Below are 15787 nucleotides of genomic sequence, written 5' to 3'. Positions count from 1 at the left end.
AATAGAGGACAACTCTATGGCTGGAGCACTGAACAGGGAAAGAGGCGCGGTTGACAAGGTGGTTCAAAGCCTGAGTTTTGTTCTTTGCTTTTTTTTCTTTTTTTTTTTAGAGACAAAATTTTGCTCTTGTTGCCCAAGTGTGAGCCGCCACGCCCAGCCTGAAGCCTGAGTTTAAGAGGCCTCAAAAGGCATACTAAAAAGTTGGAACTTCGGTTCACACCTGTAATCTCAGCACTTTGGGAGGCCGAAGCAGGCAGATCACCAGGTCAGGAGATCGAGACCATCCTGGCTAACATGTTGAAACCCCATCTCTACTAAAAATACAAAAAATTAGCTGGGCGTGGCGGCGGGCGCCCGTGGTCCCAGCTACTTGAGAGGCTGGGAGAATGGCGTGAACCTGGGAGGTGGAGCTTGCAGTGAGCTGAGATCCCACTACTGCACTCCAGCCTGGGCGACAGAGCGAGACTCCATCTCAAAAAAAAAAAAAAAAGTTTGAGCTTCAGCTTATAGGCAATGGAGAGCCACTCACTGTTCTCAGGCAGAGAGGGATGGGATCCAACACAGACTTTTGAGACAAAACTGGCATAATGTGAAGGGTGGCAGGGAAGAAGCAGGCTGAGAGGCAGGTGGGGACAGGGGAAACTGAGGGTCTGAGCTAGGCGGGAGGCCAGGGGGCTGCAGAAGGAGAAGACCAGGGATCTGCTGGAACCCGCCACGTGGCTCCTGGTTGGCCGAGGCGAAAGACAGCAGTGCTCTGTGCTGAGGTGGGGGATAGGAAAGCTGCCAGCTGCTCCCAAGGAAGGAAAAGGGATTCAGAGCGGTGCCGCCCCTGAGAGCAGCCTCTCCCTTTCCTCTAGGACCCTGCTGTCCTCCCTCCCCTTCTCCCACCTTCCAGCTTCTGGTTACAACACACCTGCAGCCCAAGGCAAAAACTCAGCAAACCCAGCCCCCAGGATTGAGTGAGTGAATGGCAATTCTGCCCCGTCCCTTGCCACCCTTCTTACAGAAGCAGCCAGTGAGTGCCTGCCTGTAACCAGACACAATACTTTGTGACCACTTTGTGGTCACTTAGGTGTCCCCACAAGCCTGGGAACTGGGTTGTCCAGCTGTGGAAGTACAGGCTCAGCAGGGTTAGGTCACTAGCTTAGGGTCAGGTCACACGCTTAGGGTCACGCAGGAAGCGCCAGAGCCTGGAAGTGGTCACAGCCTGACCCCAAAGCTCGTGTTCTGTCTGTGCCATCCAGAGTCTCGGGGGCAAGCCAGAAAGGCCAGGCGTTGGGCCCTGACCTCTGGACTCATCCCTGCCACCCTGCCCTTCTTGGTCTCATGGCTGCAGAAGGAAGTCAAGGCCTTACTGAGGCATGGGTGGTGGGGAGGGGGCACATGGTGGGGAGGGGAGGACCTGTCCTTCTGGTGAGGAAGGAGGTGACAATTAACTGTGACTATAGAGGGAGGGCAGGAAGATGTCCACTGAATGGTCACTGGAAAGGGTCATGGAAGCAGGGAAGGGGAGTGCTTATACCTCCCCACAGAGGGAACAGGCTGTGGGCACAGAAAGAGACTGAACATCACACACAGCTGTGGGGTGTGTCTGATCTACAGTCTCCTTCCTCAGAATGGCTTCATCTACATCTGTTTGCTTACTGGGATATCCTTTAGCTGGGGATGTTCTGAGAAATGGGTCCCAGAGAGGCTAGGGTTCAGGGGTCAAGGGTCAGAGGTCTGGGATGCTGGGACACAAGGGTCAGGAAGGATGCTGAGGCATTGCTTTTGGACTTGTAGCTTCTCCTGGGCTCCACCCAGCAGGAACCACAGCCAAGCATGGGAAGACAGGGGCTGAGGCCACTCCATTACCAGGGACTTCCCAGTACGGGCACGAAAGAACTTCTCAGTACGCAGCAACCTCTCCTCATGCAGCGACCTCTCCTCCTGCAGGGAGCTCCCGCCCCCCGAAGCAGCTGGACTCCACCTCAGCAGAGGATGCCAGTCCAGCTCTCAGCAGCAGCAGCTCTAAGCCCAGGTGAGCCCCAGGTGACCAACATCACCTTTCAGGCCATCACTAAATCATAAGGTGCCTTTGAGCAAATAGGAACCCAATGGTCTTTCCTCTAAGCAGACACATCCTCGTGCCATGGCCACAGCCTGCAGCACAGAGGGTCCCTCACAGGGGCCCTTGAGCAGTGGACAGCTTGCACTATAGGAGCCAGCAGCTCTGCTGCCTGTCCAAGGTGAAGGGTCCACCAGGGTCCCAGTCGCCACCTCTCTCCCTGCCCCAGCCTCAGGGATGGCCCCCCCAGTTCGGAGGCTTTTACCTGTATACTTTGCACTAAGCCCTGTGCCAAGCATGAAAACTCAGAATCCAAAACAAAACAATTTTTTTCCTTACAACTGGAGTCCCAGCCTGAAGGATTGGTTCTTGGGGGTTGTAAATGCACTTGGCTACCGACATCCAGACAGCTGCTGGCAGGTTCAGATCCTGCTGAAAGTGAATCCTGGGGTTGGCAACGGGAGCAGGGATCCCTCCCACACCAGACAGGCTGATGGGACATCGTGGTCCCTAGTGCCCTCTGATCTCCTTGGGAGAGATAAAGGACATGGCTTGACTCACAGTAAGAATGCCAGGATGCCCCATATGCCTGTGCCAGTGACACCAGCCCAGATGCAGGCCACTGAGAACTTCCCCGCACACCACTGCATGACCTGGCAAGTCGCTCATTGCTTCAGGTGTCAGTTTCTCCGGTGTGAAATTGGGCCACTCCTACCTAGTTACACAGGGATTGTGGAATTTAACAACTAACACTGACATGGTACCTGGCACGTGTCTGGCACTGAACTATGTGCTTTACACATCCTGACCCATTTGATCCTCACCACAGCCATTTTACAAAGGAGGAAATTGACACTCTGGGGGTTTAGTCACTTACCCAAGGTATAGGAAGGTGGTGGAGCTAGAGTTTGAATCCAGACAGCCTGGCTTCAGGGTCTGCACTAATTAAATAATGTTTGTCAAGAGCCAATAGCACTAAATATCGCCCTTCTGCACCACACCCCCCACAAGTCTTTGCTGCATTGAATTGAATTCCACACTAGGGATTGGCTTTCTCAGCCTGTACTTGGGACCCCCAAAGGACATAGACTCTGGCTTATCTGGTAACAGCCACTAGGCTCCTTGCGTCTCATCTCCAGGGTGTCCATCCCAATGGTCCGCATACTGGCCCCAGTCCTGGTGCTGCTGAGCCTCCTGTCAGCCGCAGGCCTGATCGCCTTCAGCAGCCACCTGCTCCTGTGGAGAAAGGAAGGTGAGCAAAGGTGGGTGGCAGGAAGGTGGGAGGCTCACTGGACTAGGGACCTCGCTGAGACCTGCAGCTCCTCATCTAGCCCCGGAAAGACCCTGTGGGTCTCAGCGTGTCTGTCTGAAATATGGGCATCAGTAGCTGTGGCCTCCCTTCTGAAGGAGCCACGAGGTAATCAACATTAGGAAAGCAATTCACAAGGGGAAATGGGAGAATGAAGGATTCTCAGCTTCTTCCTGCCTGTCCGAACTGATCAAGCGCTTCTCTACCTGTTGATTCCAAGGAATTCATGGCCAGCTCCTTGTGTGGGAACCAACTGCCAGGGGCAATGCAGGACCAAGCACTGGAACTTGAGCAGGACAGACATTGTAACCCCACTCCTGCCACTGGGTCTCTAGAGCTGCTCAGTCCCTTCCATAGGCTGGGGCTCAAATCCCAGCTCTGCCACTTTTCAGCTGTGTGAGCTCAGGCAAGTCATCTACCTGCCCTAAGCCTCATTGATCTCAAATCACAGATATACATCAAACAGAAATAGAATACAAGTCACAAATGTAATTCAAAACTTTTGAATAGTCACATGAAAAAGAGTACAAAGAAATGAGTGCAGTTAAGTGTATTTTATTTTATTTTAATTACTTTTTTTTTAGAGATAGGGTCTCACTCTGTCGCCCAGGCTGGAGTGCAGTGGTGTGATCATGGCTCACTGCAGCCTTGAACTCCAGGGCTCAAGCGATCCTCCTGCCTCAGCCTCCCGAGTAACTAGAACTACAGGCATGAGCCACTAAGCCCAATCTAGTGAAGTTAATTTTAATAATGTACTTTATTTACCCCAATATATCCAAAACATTCTTATTTTGATATGGAATCAATATGAAAATATCAATGATACATATTCTCCTTTCATATTTTTCATATTGAGCCATCAAAACCCAGTCTAATGTAAAATAGTCACATTTCCGTGCCTGATGGCCATGTGTGGCTCCTGGCCGCTGTGCTGGATGGCAAAGACCAAAAGGATTAACCAAAATCTCAGTACTAAGAGCTACCATGTGCCAGGCACTATCCCCAGCTTATCTTGCTTATCCCCTTTAATCTCGTCCACACTGTGGAGTACACCCATTTTCCAGAGGGAGAAGCTGAGGCACAGAGTGGTTAAGCAGCTTGCCCTTTGTTTGCATAGCTAGGAAGTGATGAAGCCAGGAAGATAATCACAATGTCGTCCCCGTGGAGGTGGCCATGGGGGAATCCTGGGCCCGCTTTCCATCTCTTCCATGTGGCTCCTAGGAGGAAATGTGGGCTTTGTCCAGGTCCCCTCTGAGGAATCCAGGGTGGGAGCATTCCTGGTCACAACCTCAGAGCCACTTAGCACCTTGCCTCCCAAACTTTGATTGCCAGCTAGCAGCTGCGGCAACCCTTGGTAGCCTGTCAGAAATACAGACCCTCAGACTCTCACCTCAGCCTACTGTATTAGACTCGGCACTGTATGAAAATGTCCAGGGGGTCCTGTGTTCACACTAAGGCTTAAGTAGCAGTGACCTTAGCACACAGATTTATTTTCCCAGCCAGTTTCTGACCCTCATGAGATCATCTCCATGCACTGATCTCGGAAGACTGGGTCATTCCCAAGGGGCTGAGCTGGAAGGGGCTCTTCTGCCCATCTGGCTGCCTCCTCCCTCTGGGAGGCCCCTGCTCCCTTGTGCAAGGGGCCGGTACGCCTTTCTGGGCTGAGCTCCAGGCCATTCCCAGCTACACCTGGCTTCAAGGAGCTCCTGCTTCTACATCTCTTTCAGCTCGACAGGCCATGGAGACACAGAGGAACGAGAAGGTCCACCTCCCACACTTGGTAAGGACAGAGGCAAAGGGAAGCCCAAGCTCAGATCCCCTTGGGGCTGGAAGTCAAGATTTCTGGGCTCTGCTTCTGTAACTTCCTACCTGGGCCTGCATGCCTGACCTAGAGGCAGCGCTCGCTCCCCATCTTGGAGGAATCTCTGTGAGCCCCAAGACCAGCCCTTCAGGGTGTGAGCCAGAGTGCCCGGGGGGGACTCACAGGTGGGAACCTGATTTCCCGCCAGGTGCCAGGCAGGGCGGGCACCAGGAGCCATGTGAGCATCTTCTCCAGGCGCCTTCTTTCCATGCCTCCTTTTATAATCACAGAACATCGGAGCTGGATCCAGAGGAAGCCTTTGAGATCTCTAGCCCAACCTTTCTCTCAGATTAAAGCAAATTCCCTTTCAGAATGCGCAGGGGTCAGGGAGCTGTTAGAGACGCACTCTCCAGGGCTCCAGCCCCAGCTGAACCCTCCAGGGGTGTGGTCCAGGGACTCTGGCAGTGCTACAGACTCTAGTGGGCTTTTACAAAAGATGAAACTGAGGCCCAGAGAGGGTAAAGGTCTTGCCCATGGTCACACAGCAGGTGGTGGCCCAAATAGAAAACAGGACCCAGATTTCTTGACTCCCTGCTCTTCTCTTTCCAGAACTCCCTGGTGTTTTCTCTGAGCCTTCCTTGGCTCTGAGACCAAGGTGACATGGCTGCCCTAGGACCCAGGCTGAGGGTGGTGCTCAGGGGACCAGGGGCAAGAGAATAAGGGTCCCTGTGCCCATTGTCTGGAGCAGGGAACCTGCCCTAAGGCTACTGCTGCAAGAAGAGACTGTGCCCTCCGAGGCCAGCACTCCAATGGAGGGGGCTGCAGCATCGCACTTTAGGAAACAGAAGCTGCCCCGGCCCCTCCTCCCTCCGCTGTTTACTGAGATGCCTCCACTCCATTCCTTTAAACACAAGGGCAGGAAAGCGGGGCTACCACTGCCTTCTTTCCTGGCGCCAGTGAGGACAAAAGACTCAGGCCTGGTCCCCCCAAGGATGGTCTGGGGTGGAAATGGGACTTTGGGCTGTGGCTTAGGAAGCAGCTGTTGTGTCAGGAAGCTCAACAGGGCCAAAGGTAGTGGAGGGGAGTAAGGGAAAAGTCATGGAGACACATGGATGGACGGATGGTGGGTGCCACTGGCTGCCTCCACTTCCGGCCTCCTGGCTCTGTGGCCTGGGGCCTGGGTCTCACCCCACCTAGCTCCAGAAGAGGGGCTGGGGTCCGAGGATGCTGAGAGCGCCCGTACCAGCCACAGCTCCCATGCTACTGCCTTCTGGCAACCCTGGGAAGGGCTGCTTTGGGCTTTTTCCTGCCTGAGGCACCTGACCCTGGCTCTGCTGAAGAGGGAGGGGACAGGAAGTGGCCCAGGGCCAGCAGGCGGAAGGTCTCTAGGGGCAGCCCGTTGTTGAGGGAAAGATGGAACCAAGAGGGTCAGAGGCAAGAACCTTGTAAACACGATCAGGTGGGAGCTTCTGCTTTTTCTTAAATATTTCCCTTGTGGCATCTCCATAAGTTTTAGCAGAGTCTGGAGATGGAATTGAAGGGCTTTGGGGTTTTCTTTGCCCACATTCAGGTCAAAGAGGGAGGGGGATGCATTACTCATACTCTGAGAGAGCTTCACAGGGGTGTGAAAACCCTCAGGGAAGTGTTAGGGGTCAGACCAGCATTTTCTTTCCCAAAGAGATCTTGCTAGAAGGATTGCCATCCATCCATTCATGTCAGAGGCTTTATATACGCCATTGAATCCTCATCATTCCCACACGAGGTAGAGATTATTATCCCCCTCATTTTGCAGATGAAGAAATAGAGAGAAAAGGGAACTTGCCCACAGTGACCCAGCCTGAAAGAGACAGAACTGGGGAAACTGACAGGTCTATGGGGCCAGCTGCAGAGCCCTCTGTGTCCTCCACCCTGCTGCACTGAAGTACAAGGGGTTTGAGGAATGGAGCCAAGCTCACAACCCAAGATTCCTCCCCCAGACTCAGGAGAAAGACCCTGGGACAGCTGCAGACTCTCGCTCCTGGAAACGAATAGCCTGCTAAGCTCCCATCAGAACTCAACCCAGCTTCCCAAGACTTTCCTCTTTCTTTACTACGTTTATTACTAGTACCTAGAAACAGGGGCTCTGATATATATCTTGCATATTTAGCAACCCAGAAAATGCCTCTGTGCTTGCTGGAACAGGGTCGATCGTCCACAGTGGAGGCAGAGGGGCAGGGGAGAGATGGAATCACACCAGACTTACGGTAGTGGGCCTGGCTGCTGCCTACTACTGTGTGTGGTTTGGCCTCTGCACTGAGAGGCTCTTTCCTCAAACTCGGTCACCCTGGAACAGGTGACGCTTCTGTAGTTGCTGGTGGTCCAGGGTCAGCAGTGGCTGGGTTATAACCAGATTGCAAAGCTGTAAATATGGACTCATGGGTGTGATGTCAGGAGTCCTCTGGTGTAGCCCCAGGTCTGCCCTGCACCAAGGCCCCCTCTGTCTTCACCATGGGCAGGGCTACGAGGGACAAGGGCCCTGAGTGGCAGCATTTGGGAGTTGCCTTACCCCTCCCAGTGCCCCCATCCACCACCCACATTTCCCCCAAAGAATTCTGCTCTAATCCTTGTCTCCAGAAGGCTGAAGATGTCATCCTGTGTTTCTTTCTTTTCTTTAGTTTTTTTGTTTGTTTGTTTGTTTGTCTGTTTTTTGTTTTCTGTTTTTGAGACAGTCTCACTCTGTCGTCCAGGCTGGAGTGCAGTGGTGCCATCTCGGCTCACTGCAAGCTCCGCCTCCCATGTTCACGCCATTCTCCTGCCTCAGCCTGCTGAGTAGCTGGGACTACAGGCGCCCGCCACTATGCCCAGCTAATTTTTTGTATTTTTTAGTAGAGGCGAGGTTTCTTTAGCCAGGTTGGTCTCGATCTCCTGACCTCGTGAACTGCCCGCCTTGGCCTCCCAGAGAGTCTTTAGTATATTTTTTATCTTTTTAATTTAAAGTTTTAGAGAAACAGGGTCTCACTATGTTGCCCAGGTTGGTCTCAAATTGGCGGGCTCAAGCAGTCCTCCAGCCTCAGCCTCCCAAAGTGTTGGAATTACAGGCGAGAGCCACCACACCCAGCCTTCATCTCGGCATTTCTAACAAGAGATGGCTCAAACATCTACCTCTGCCCCCATCCCCAGAAGCTAGGTATTGGGTGAAGCTGGGGCTTGGTTAGCAGACCACGGACACCAAGCCCAAGAGAAATGTGTCACACACCCTGCCAGGATGGCAGCAGGGTATAGGGAAAGAGCTTGGGTCTGCAGTCAGACAGTCTCCGGTATGAGTCCCAGCTCAGCCATTTGCCAGCTGTGTGATGTCAAGCAGATTGCACTACCTTTCTGAGCCCTGTTGCCATAGCTCACATGGTTGTAAATAGGAAAGAGTGAGATGATATACCCCATAGATGCCCAAAAAATGGGAGCTTCTTTCTCTGGCATCGGGAGTCTTGGCTGGGGACCTTGGCCGGCTCCAGCCTCTGCTCTGCCCACCTGCCAGGGCAAGGCCTGAGATGGATAGGCCTGGCGTTCCTGATCTGAGGACCCATGGGAACAGCCAGGCCCGGGTCAGAATAGGGGCCTCCCCACTGATCTTGGGCTACCTCTCTCTTCCCTGGGCCATGGTCCCCTCATCTGATGGATAATGGATTGCTCAGACCCATTATCTCATGTGCCCCTTGTTATTCGATGTATCTCTGGCATGTTCAACTCTGCTTTCTCCTGGCCTGTTACAAAGAACCTGCAGCCTGCATGATCTTTCTGCTTTAAAGGATAGAAAATAATGAAAACAAATCAGTCATTCCAGAAGTTCTTGTTGGTTGAGTGGTAGGATGCTATTATGAATATTACAATCCCAAAGGACAAATTCTTACCTAGTTTTACAGCTGAGGAAACTGAGCTTCAGAGAGGTGAGACAGCTTATCCTTCTTTGGACAAGGCAGGAAGGAAGTGGCAGAGGCACGCAGGAGCTTAATATTCTCCCCTCCCAGGACCTCCCTGCCTTGCCAACCCCTCCCACGTTTCCCTCCCCTTGCTTGGGCTTGGCTGGGCTCATAGACTATCCCTGCTGCCAAGAACAGGCTGTTCTGACCAAGTGTCTGTTACAGCCACTGGAGAATGGCCGGGACACAGAGGACGCCGTGATCAACATTGCAGGGTCCATGGGGCCTCTCACCATCCCCGAGCCCTCTCCCAGCCTCTTCACAGAGATCCAGTATCTAAGCCAGGTATGGACAGAAGAGCCCTGGGAGGGGAGGGGCTGCAGAGCCACCTTGCCTGCCTCCACTCTGACGATTGGAGGAAGTGGAAGAAGGCCTTTTCCTCAGCATCTGCTCCCCAAACCCCACACCCCCGCATTCACCCACCTTCCCCATCACAGCCACAGCCCTAGCCCATTTCACCAGGGAAACCAGGGCTTTTGACCTCACATCCTCTTTTTTCCGGTCCAGAAAATTCCTGAATAGCTTGTGGGGAGTCACAGCTGACAGTGCTGTGGGCTGGCAGGAGGCCACAATTGCACCAGAACCCAGCCTGGGGCCTTGAGGGCACCCCGGGGGAGGGATGGATTGGGGTCATGAGAGGCCATGAATCAAAGCCTGGGAGTTCTGGGGAGGAGAAGTTGTTAGGTCCTGTGCCCCTGCAGATGGATGGAGGGCTGGAATTTGTGGAAAAGGCTGGGTGGACACAGCAGCTACCTGGGGACCACTCCTCACACCCCCTACCCCTTCATTTGGGTTCTGCTCTCCAAACCCCACTGTTGTCTTTACAGACTACAGAGGAAGAGGAAGCCCCTTCCCAGGCCCCCGAAGGGGACGTGATCTCGATGCCTCCCCTCCACACATCTGAGGAGGAGCTGGGTTTCTCGAAGTGTGTCTCAGTGTAGGGCAGGAGGCCCTCCTGGCCAGACCAGCCGTGAAGCAGTGTGGCTGGCTGGATCAGCACTGATTCCCGAAAGCTTTCCACCTCAGCCTCAGAGTCCAGCTGCCCGGAATCCAGGCTCTCCCAACCCTCCCCAGGCTCTCCTCCTGCATGCTCCAGCCTGACCTAGAAGTGTTCATCAGCCCTGGAGCTCAGAGCGGTGGCCTTGACTTTCCAGCTGGAGACTGGGACATCCCTGATAGGTTCACATCCCTGGGCAGGGCACCAGGATGCTGACCCTCAGCAGGGCCAGGCAAGGCTCAGTGGATCTGTTCTGAGTTTCTATCTGCCACAAACTCTCCTGGGCCTCACGCCCAGTGTCGGACCCTGCCTTCCTCCCGCTCCAGACCCCACCTTGTCCTCCCTCCCTGGTGTCCTCAGACTCAGTCCTGCGGTCTCCTGCATCAGCTGGTGATGACGAGGAGCATGCTGGGGTGAGACTGGGATTCTGGCTCCTCTTCGAACCCCCTGCATGCCAGCCCTTCAGGAAACCTGTGAAAAACGTGATTCCTGCGCCCACCAAGACCCACCAAAACCATCTCTGGGACTTGGTGCAGGACTCTGAATTTCTAACAATGCCCAGTGACTGTCACACTTGAGTTTGAGGACCAGCGGGCCTGATGAACGCTCGGACCCCTCCAGCTTAGAGTCTGCATTTGGGCTGTGACGTCCCCCACCTGCCCCCATAAGATCTGCTCTGTCCATGACCCCATGACCCAGCTGGGCACTCCCCTGAGGCCTGCCTAAGTCCAAGCCTGGGTCAGGAGCACATTGCAGGGATAAGCCCAGAACCAGCAAAGAGTAGTTGCCTTTCCATTCGCCCTCCCTGGCCACGCCTTCTTGCCTTTGGAAAAATGATAAAGAAAACCTTGGCTCCTTCCTTGTCCAGAAAGGGCTACTTGCCTATGGGTTCTGGTGGCTAGAGAGAAGAGTAGGAAACCAGAGTGCGTGTGGGTGTCTAACACGGAGGAGAGTAGGAACAGGGCGGATACCTGAAGGTGACTCCAAGTCCAGCCCCCTGGAGGAGGGGTCAGGGGGTGGGGGTAAAGTAGCACAACTACTATTTTTTTTCCCTTTTCTATTATTATTGTTTTTTAAGACAGAATCTCGCTCTGCCACCCAGGCTGGAGTGCAGTGGATCTGCAACCTCCGCCTCCTGCATTCAAGTGATTCTCCTGCCTCAGCCTCCCGAGTAGCTGGGATTACAGGCACGCACCACCACACCTGGCTAATTTTTGTATTTTTAGTAGAGACAGGGTTTCACCATGTTGGCCAGGCTGGTCTCGAACTCCTGACCTCATATGATCCTCCTGCTTCAGTCTCCCAAATTACTGGGATTACAGGCGTGAGCCACTGCACCTGGCCCTATTTCCTTTAAAAAGTGAAATTAAGAGTTGTTCGGCATGCAAAACTTGCAAAGATGGAGAGGAAAAAGAAAAGGAAGAAAAAATGTCACCCATTGTCTCACCAGAGACTATCATTATTTCATTTTGTTGTATTTCCTTCCACTCTTTTCTTCTCCACATAATTTGCCGGTGTTCTTTTTACAGAGCAATTATCTTGTATATACAACTTTGTATCCTGCCCTTTCCACTTTATTGTTCCATCACTTTATTCCAGCACTTCTCTGTGTTTTACAGACCTTTTTATAAATAAAATGTTCATCAGCTGCATATTCCATCCTATCAGTGTGTCTCAATTTATTTAACCAATTCTTTATCACTTGATATTTTAATTTGCTTCCATTTTCGCTATTGTAGATAAGTGTGGGTGAATCTTTGCCTGAGGCTTTATCTGCATTGGGAGATTTCTTTCTCTTTCTCTTTCCTGTTTTTTTTTTTTTTTTTTTTTGAGACAGATTCTTGTTCTGTCGTCCAGGCTGGAGTTGAGTGATGGGATCTCCGCTCACTGCAACCTTCATCTCCCTGGCTCAAGCCATTCTCCTGCCTCAACCTCCCAAGTAGCTGGGACTACAGGCATCTACCGCCATGCCCCGCTAATTTTCTGATTTTTAGTAGAGACGGGATTTCACCATGTTGGCCAGGTCTTGAACTCCTGACCTCAAGTGATCTGCCTGCCTCGGCCTCCCAAAGTGCTGGGATTACAGGCATGAGCCACTGCACCCGGCCGGGAGATTTCTTAAAGAAGGATTTGCATGCGTGGTAGTGCCAGGTCATAGGGAGTGAACGTTTTTGAAGTGACTGATACCTCTTGCTAAACAGCTTTCTGGAGTGGCAGCACCAATTTCACTCCCGCCAGACCCTTGCAATCAATGTTTCTTAAAGTCCTCTGCACCTGTCCCTGCTGGAAAGGCAGGAGAAACCGTTCAATAATGGCCCTGTGGTCAGAACCTCAAGGGCCTGGGGTACTGGGTGGAGGTGGAACTGGTCTGATGACGCAAGAACAGCTCAACAGAAGGTGCCAGCCTGTGCCCGAGGCCCCTGCACTGGGGTTGCACCAAGTACCTTCTCCTGGTGGACAGTGAGCTCCCAGGCCCGAGCTCTGTGTGCTGCACCCAGGCTCCAGGCACTGTGTGTACCAAGGTGTTTGGGACATAGGGAGCAGCAAGTTTCAGATGGTCCCAAATCTTCTGCTGGGACCTAGGCACACACACTGTCAGAATGCACCCTAGAAGGGCATCAAAAGCAGGCTTCCCCCATGAAAAATCCCTTGGCTGAGGTTTCCCTGGAAGGAAAGAACCCTCCTGTCCTCTGAATCTCTCCTCATCTACTGGAGCCAGGGCTTCCTGGGAACCAGGAGGCGGTCAGCTGGGCCATCCCACTCCCATTCCTTGCCCATTCGCAGACTAGGCTAAATCAATTGACATCGTTTGAGAGGCAGAGTTCTCTCCTGGACAACCTAGGATTGCCATCCGTGGAATTCCAAGTTTCAGCAAATTTATGAGACATGCAAATATTACTCAGAGACACTCTCTTATTCTCACAGTACCACCAAGAGGTCCCAGCTCCCTCCTGACAGGTAGGGGAGAAAGACCACTCCCTTACCAGTTGCCACTTTGCAATCCCCCATTTTGATACACCTTGGTTTTATGTTTGTACTCGAATACTCAGATCTGCAGTCTTTGGTATTTACGTGAGATTCTATTCATTCCCCTTAAACAAAAAGAAGCAAAAAGTCACTGCTCATCTATCCTGAGAATGAGAGTTTCCAGTTTGGAGACTTTTCCTGGGAGGTAAAACTTCAGAAAAAAATGGAGGAACATTGAAGAATTGCAAACATTTAGTTTTGCCAAATTAGGATAGTAAATATAACAAAAATAACAAACTATCATTTACCAGTCCAGCTATTTCCTTAAAAGAAACTTTTTTTTTTAAGATGGAGTTTTTGCTCTGTCGCCCAGGCTGGGGTACAATGGCACAATCTTGCTCATTGCAACCTCCACCTCCTGGGTTCAAGCTATTCTCCTGCCTTCCAAGTAGCTGGGACTACAGGTGTGCACCACCATGCCCGGGTAATTTTTGTATTCTTAGTAGAGACAAGGTTTCACCACGTTGACCATGCTGGTCTCAAACTCTTGACATCAGGTGATCCACCCGCCTCGGTCTCCCAGAGTTCTGGGATTACAGGTGTGAGCCACTGCACCGGGCCAAAAAGAAACATTTTAACACCAAAATGGATTATTTAAGGCCTCTTTTCCCCACCTTACTCTTAACAAATAATTGGATATTATGATTCTAATCCCTTGAGGTCTATTAAGGAGAAATTTGTAAATTCATCCAGGAAGTAGGCGAGGGAGGTGCATCTGGGGGAAAGAAAACAGAAACAGAGAAGGTGGAAAGCGCCTAAGACATGCAAGGGGCTGTGATGTGCTTTGGGGGAATCTTCCCAGGAGCAGGGAAGAGCTGCCAGTATCACTTCAAGGTGTGGCAAGCAAGCACCTTGAGCTGACAGCTGGGACGACTCCATGGGGCTGGATGTGAGTGCCGAGGCCCTGAGTCTGAAGCAGAGCAGCAGATCTGCCCATCTGCAATGACACACAGGCTGGGACAGAAGAGACAAAACCAGTGGCCCTTTCCTTACTGTGTTTTTTGCCTTTTTTTGGGGGGGGTTGACTAAGTTCTATTTTTGTTTTCTCATGCCATTCTTTCTCCTTCTACAGTTTGGAGGTTATAGCCTCTATTTTGAATCTTGAACTTTGTATCATACATAGATTTTCAACAAAGACTACAGTTAATATCCTCACAATCCTTAATGTTTCTTTGAATAATGTAGGATTCCCAAACCCTTTAACTCCCATCACTCCCTCCTATCTTGCAGACCATTTTCTTCCAGTTTTTAATTCTGTCCTTTCTCTCTTTCTTTTTTTTCCAACTGGACATCGTTGTTAATTACTATTTTTAACAGCTTTATTAAGGTATAACTGGGGACGGGCACATTGGGTCATGCCTGTAATCCCAGCACTTTGGGGGACTGAGGCTGGCGGATCACCTGAAGTCAGGTGTTTGAGAGCAGTCTGGCCAACATGGTGAAACCCCATCTCCACTAAAAATAAAAAATTAGCAGGGCATGGTGGTTCATGCCGGTAATCCCAGTTATTCAGGAGGCTGAGGCGGGAGAATCGCTTGAAACCGGGAGGTGGAGGTTGCAGTGAGCCCAGATCGCACCAGTGCACTCCAGCCTGGACAACAAGAGTAAAACTGTCTCAAAAAAAAAAAAAAAAAAAAAAGTATAATTGGCATTCAATAAATTGCACGTGTTTAGATTATACTATTGGATAAGTTTTGTATTATGTATATACCTGTGAAACAGTCACCACAATCAAGATAATGAATATATCCATCACCCCTAAAAGTTTTCTTCTGCCCCTTCGTAATCCTGCCTCACTCCCATCCTCATTCACCAGTCGATGGGCATTTGGGTTCTCTCCAGTCTGGGACTATAATAAATGGAGCTGCTATGAATACTCATGTGCAAGTCTTTGCGTGCTATCACTTATCTTGGGTAAATACCTCGGAGTGGAACATCTGGGCCATGTGGTAGGTATATGCTCATGCTTTCCAAAGTGGTCATAATATTTTGCATTCCCACCAGCCATGTAGGAGAAAATTCCAGTTCCTCCACTGACACTCGCTACTGTCAGCCTTTTTCATTTTAACCATTCTAATAATTGTATAAACTGCACCAAAATTATAGCTTTAATTTGTATCTCCCTGATAACTAATGACTTTGAGCATCTTTTTGTGTGCTAATTTGCCATCCATTTATCTTCTTTGGTGAAATTTCTGTTCAAATATTTTGTCTATTTTTATTGAGTTTTGAGAGCTCTTCATATATTCTAGGAATAAATCCTTCATTAACTATGTGATTTACAGATATCTTCTCCCAGTGTGTGACTTGTCTTTTCATTCTCTTAAAAAGGTCTTAGCTTACTGCACTGAAAAAGGGGAAAAACAATGTCTTTCACAGAGCAGAAGTTTGACATTTTGATGAAGTTCAGTGTGTCAATTCTTTCTTTTACGGATCATGCTTTTTGGTGTTGTATCTAAAAAAATCTTTGCCTAACCCAAGGTCATAAAGATTTTCTCCTATGTTTTCTTCTAGAAGTGTTATAGCTTTAGGTTTTACATTTAGACTTGTGATTGAACTTGAGTTAATTTTCATATGTGTGTGAGTATGAGTTGAACAACTTTTTCTTCTTCTTCTTCTTCTTCTTCTTCTTCTTCTTCTTCTTCTTCTT

At 50.8% G+C, this 15787-nt stretch overlaps 1 protein-coding gene across 1 annotated transcript; it reads left to right on the top strand.

Annotated features, from left to right (window-relative positions):
• Positions 1-1935: 1935 nt before the first annotated feature.
• Positions 1936-10172, top strand: LOC113224348 (CMRF35-like molecule 9; the record flags this gene model as incomplete). The annotated part of the gene is made up of 5 exons (XM_026453539.1): positions 1936-2020; positions 3187-3299; positions 5084-5136; positions 9279-9398; positions 9941-10172. Coding segments are annotated over 5 exons (485 nt in total), but the record flags the coding sequence as incomplete, so codon positions are not given.
• Positions 10173-15787: the final 5615 nt, after the last annotated feature.

Source organism: Piliocolobus tephrosceles, unplaced genomic scaffold, assembly GCF_002776525.5.
Source record: "Piliocolobus tephrosceles isolate RC106 unplaced genomic scaffold, ASM277652v3 unscaffolded_44465, whole genome shotgun sequence".
Taxonomy (NCBI): Eukaryota; Metazoa; Chordata; class Mammalia; order Primates; family Cercopithecidae; genus Piliocolobus; species Piliocolobus tephrosceles.
The sequence above is the reverse complement of the archived record's forward strand: the minus strand, read 5'-3'. Positions and strand labels throughout refer to the sequence as shown.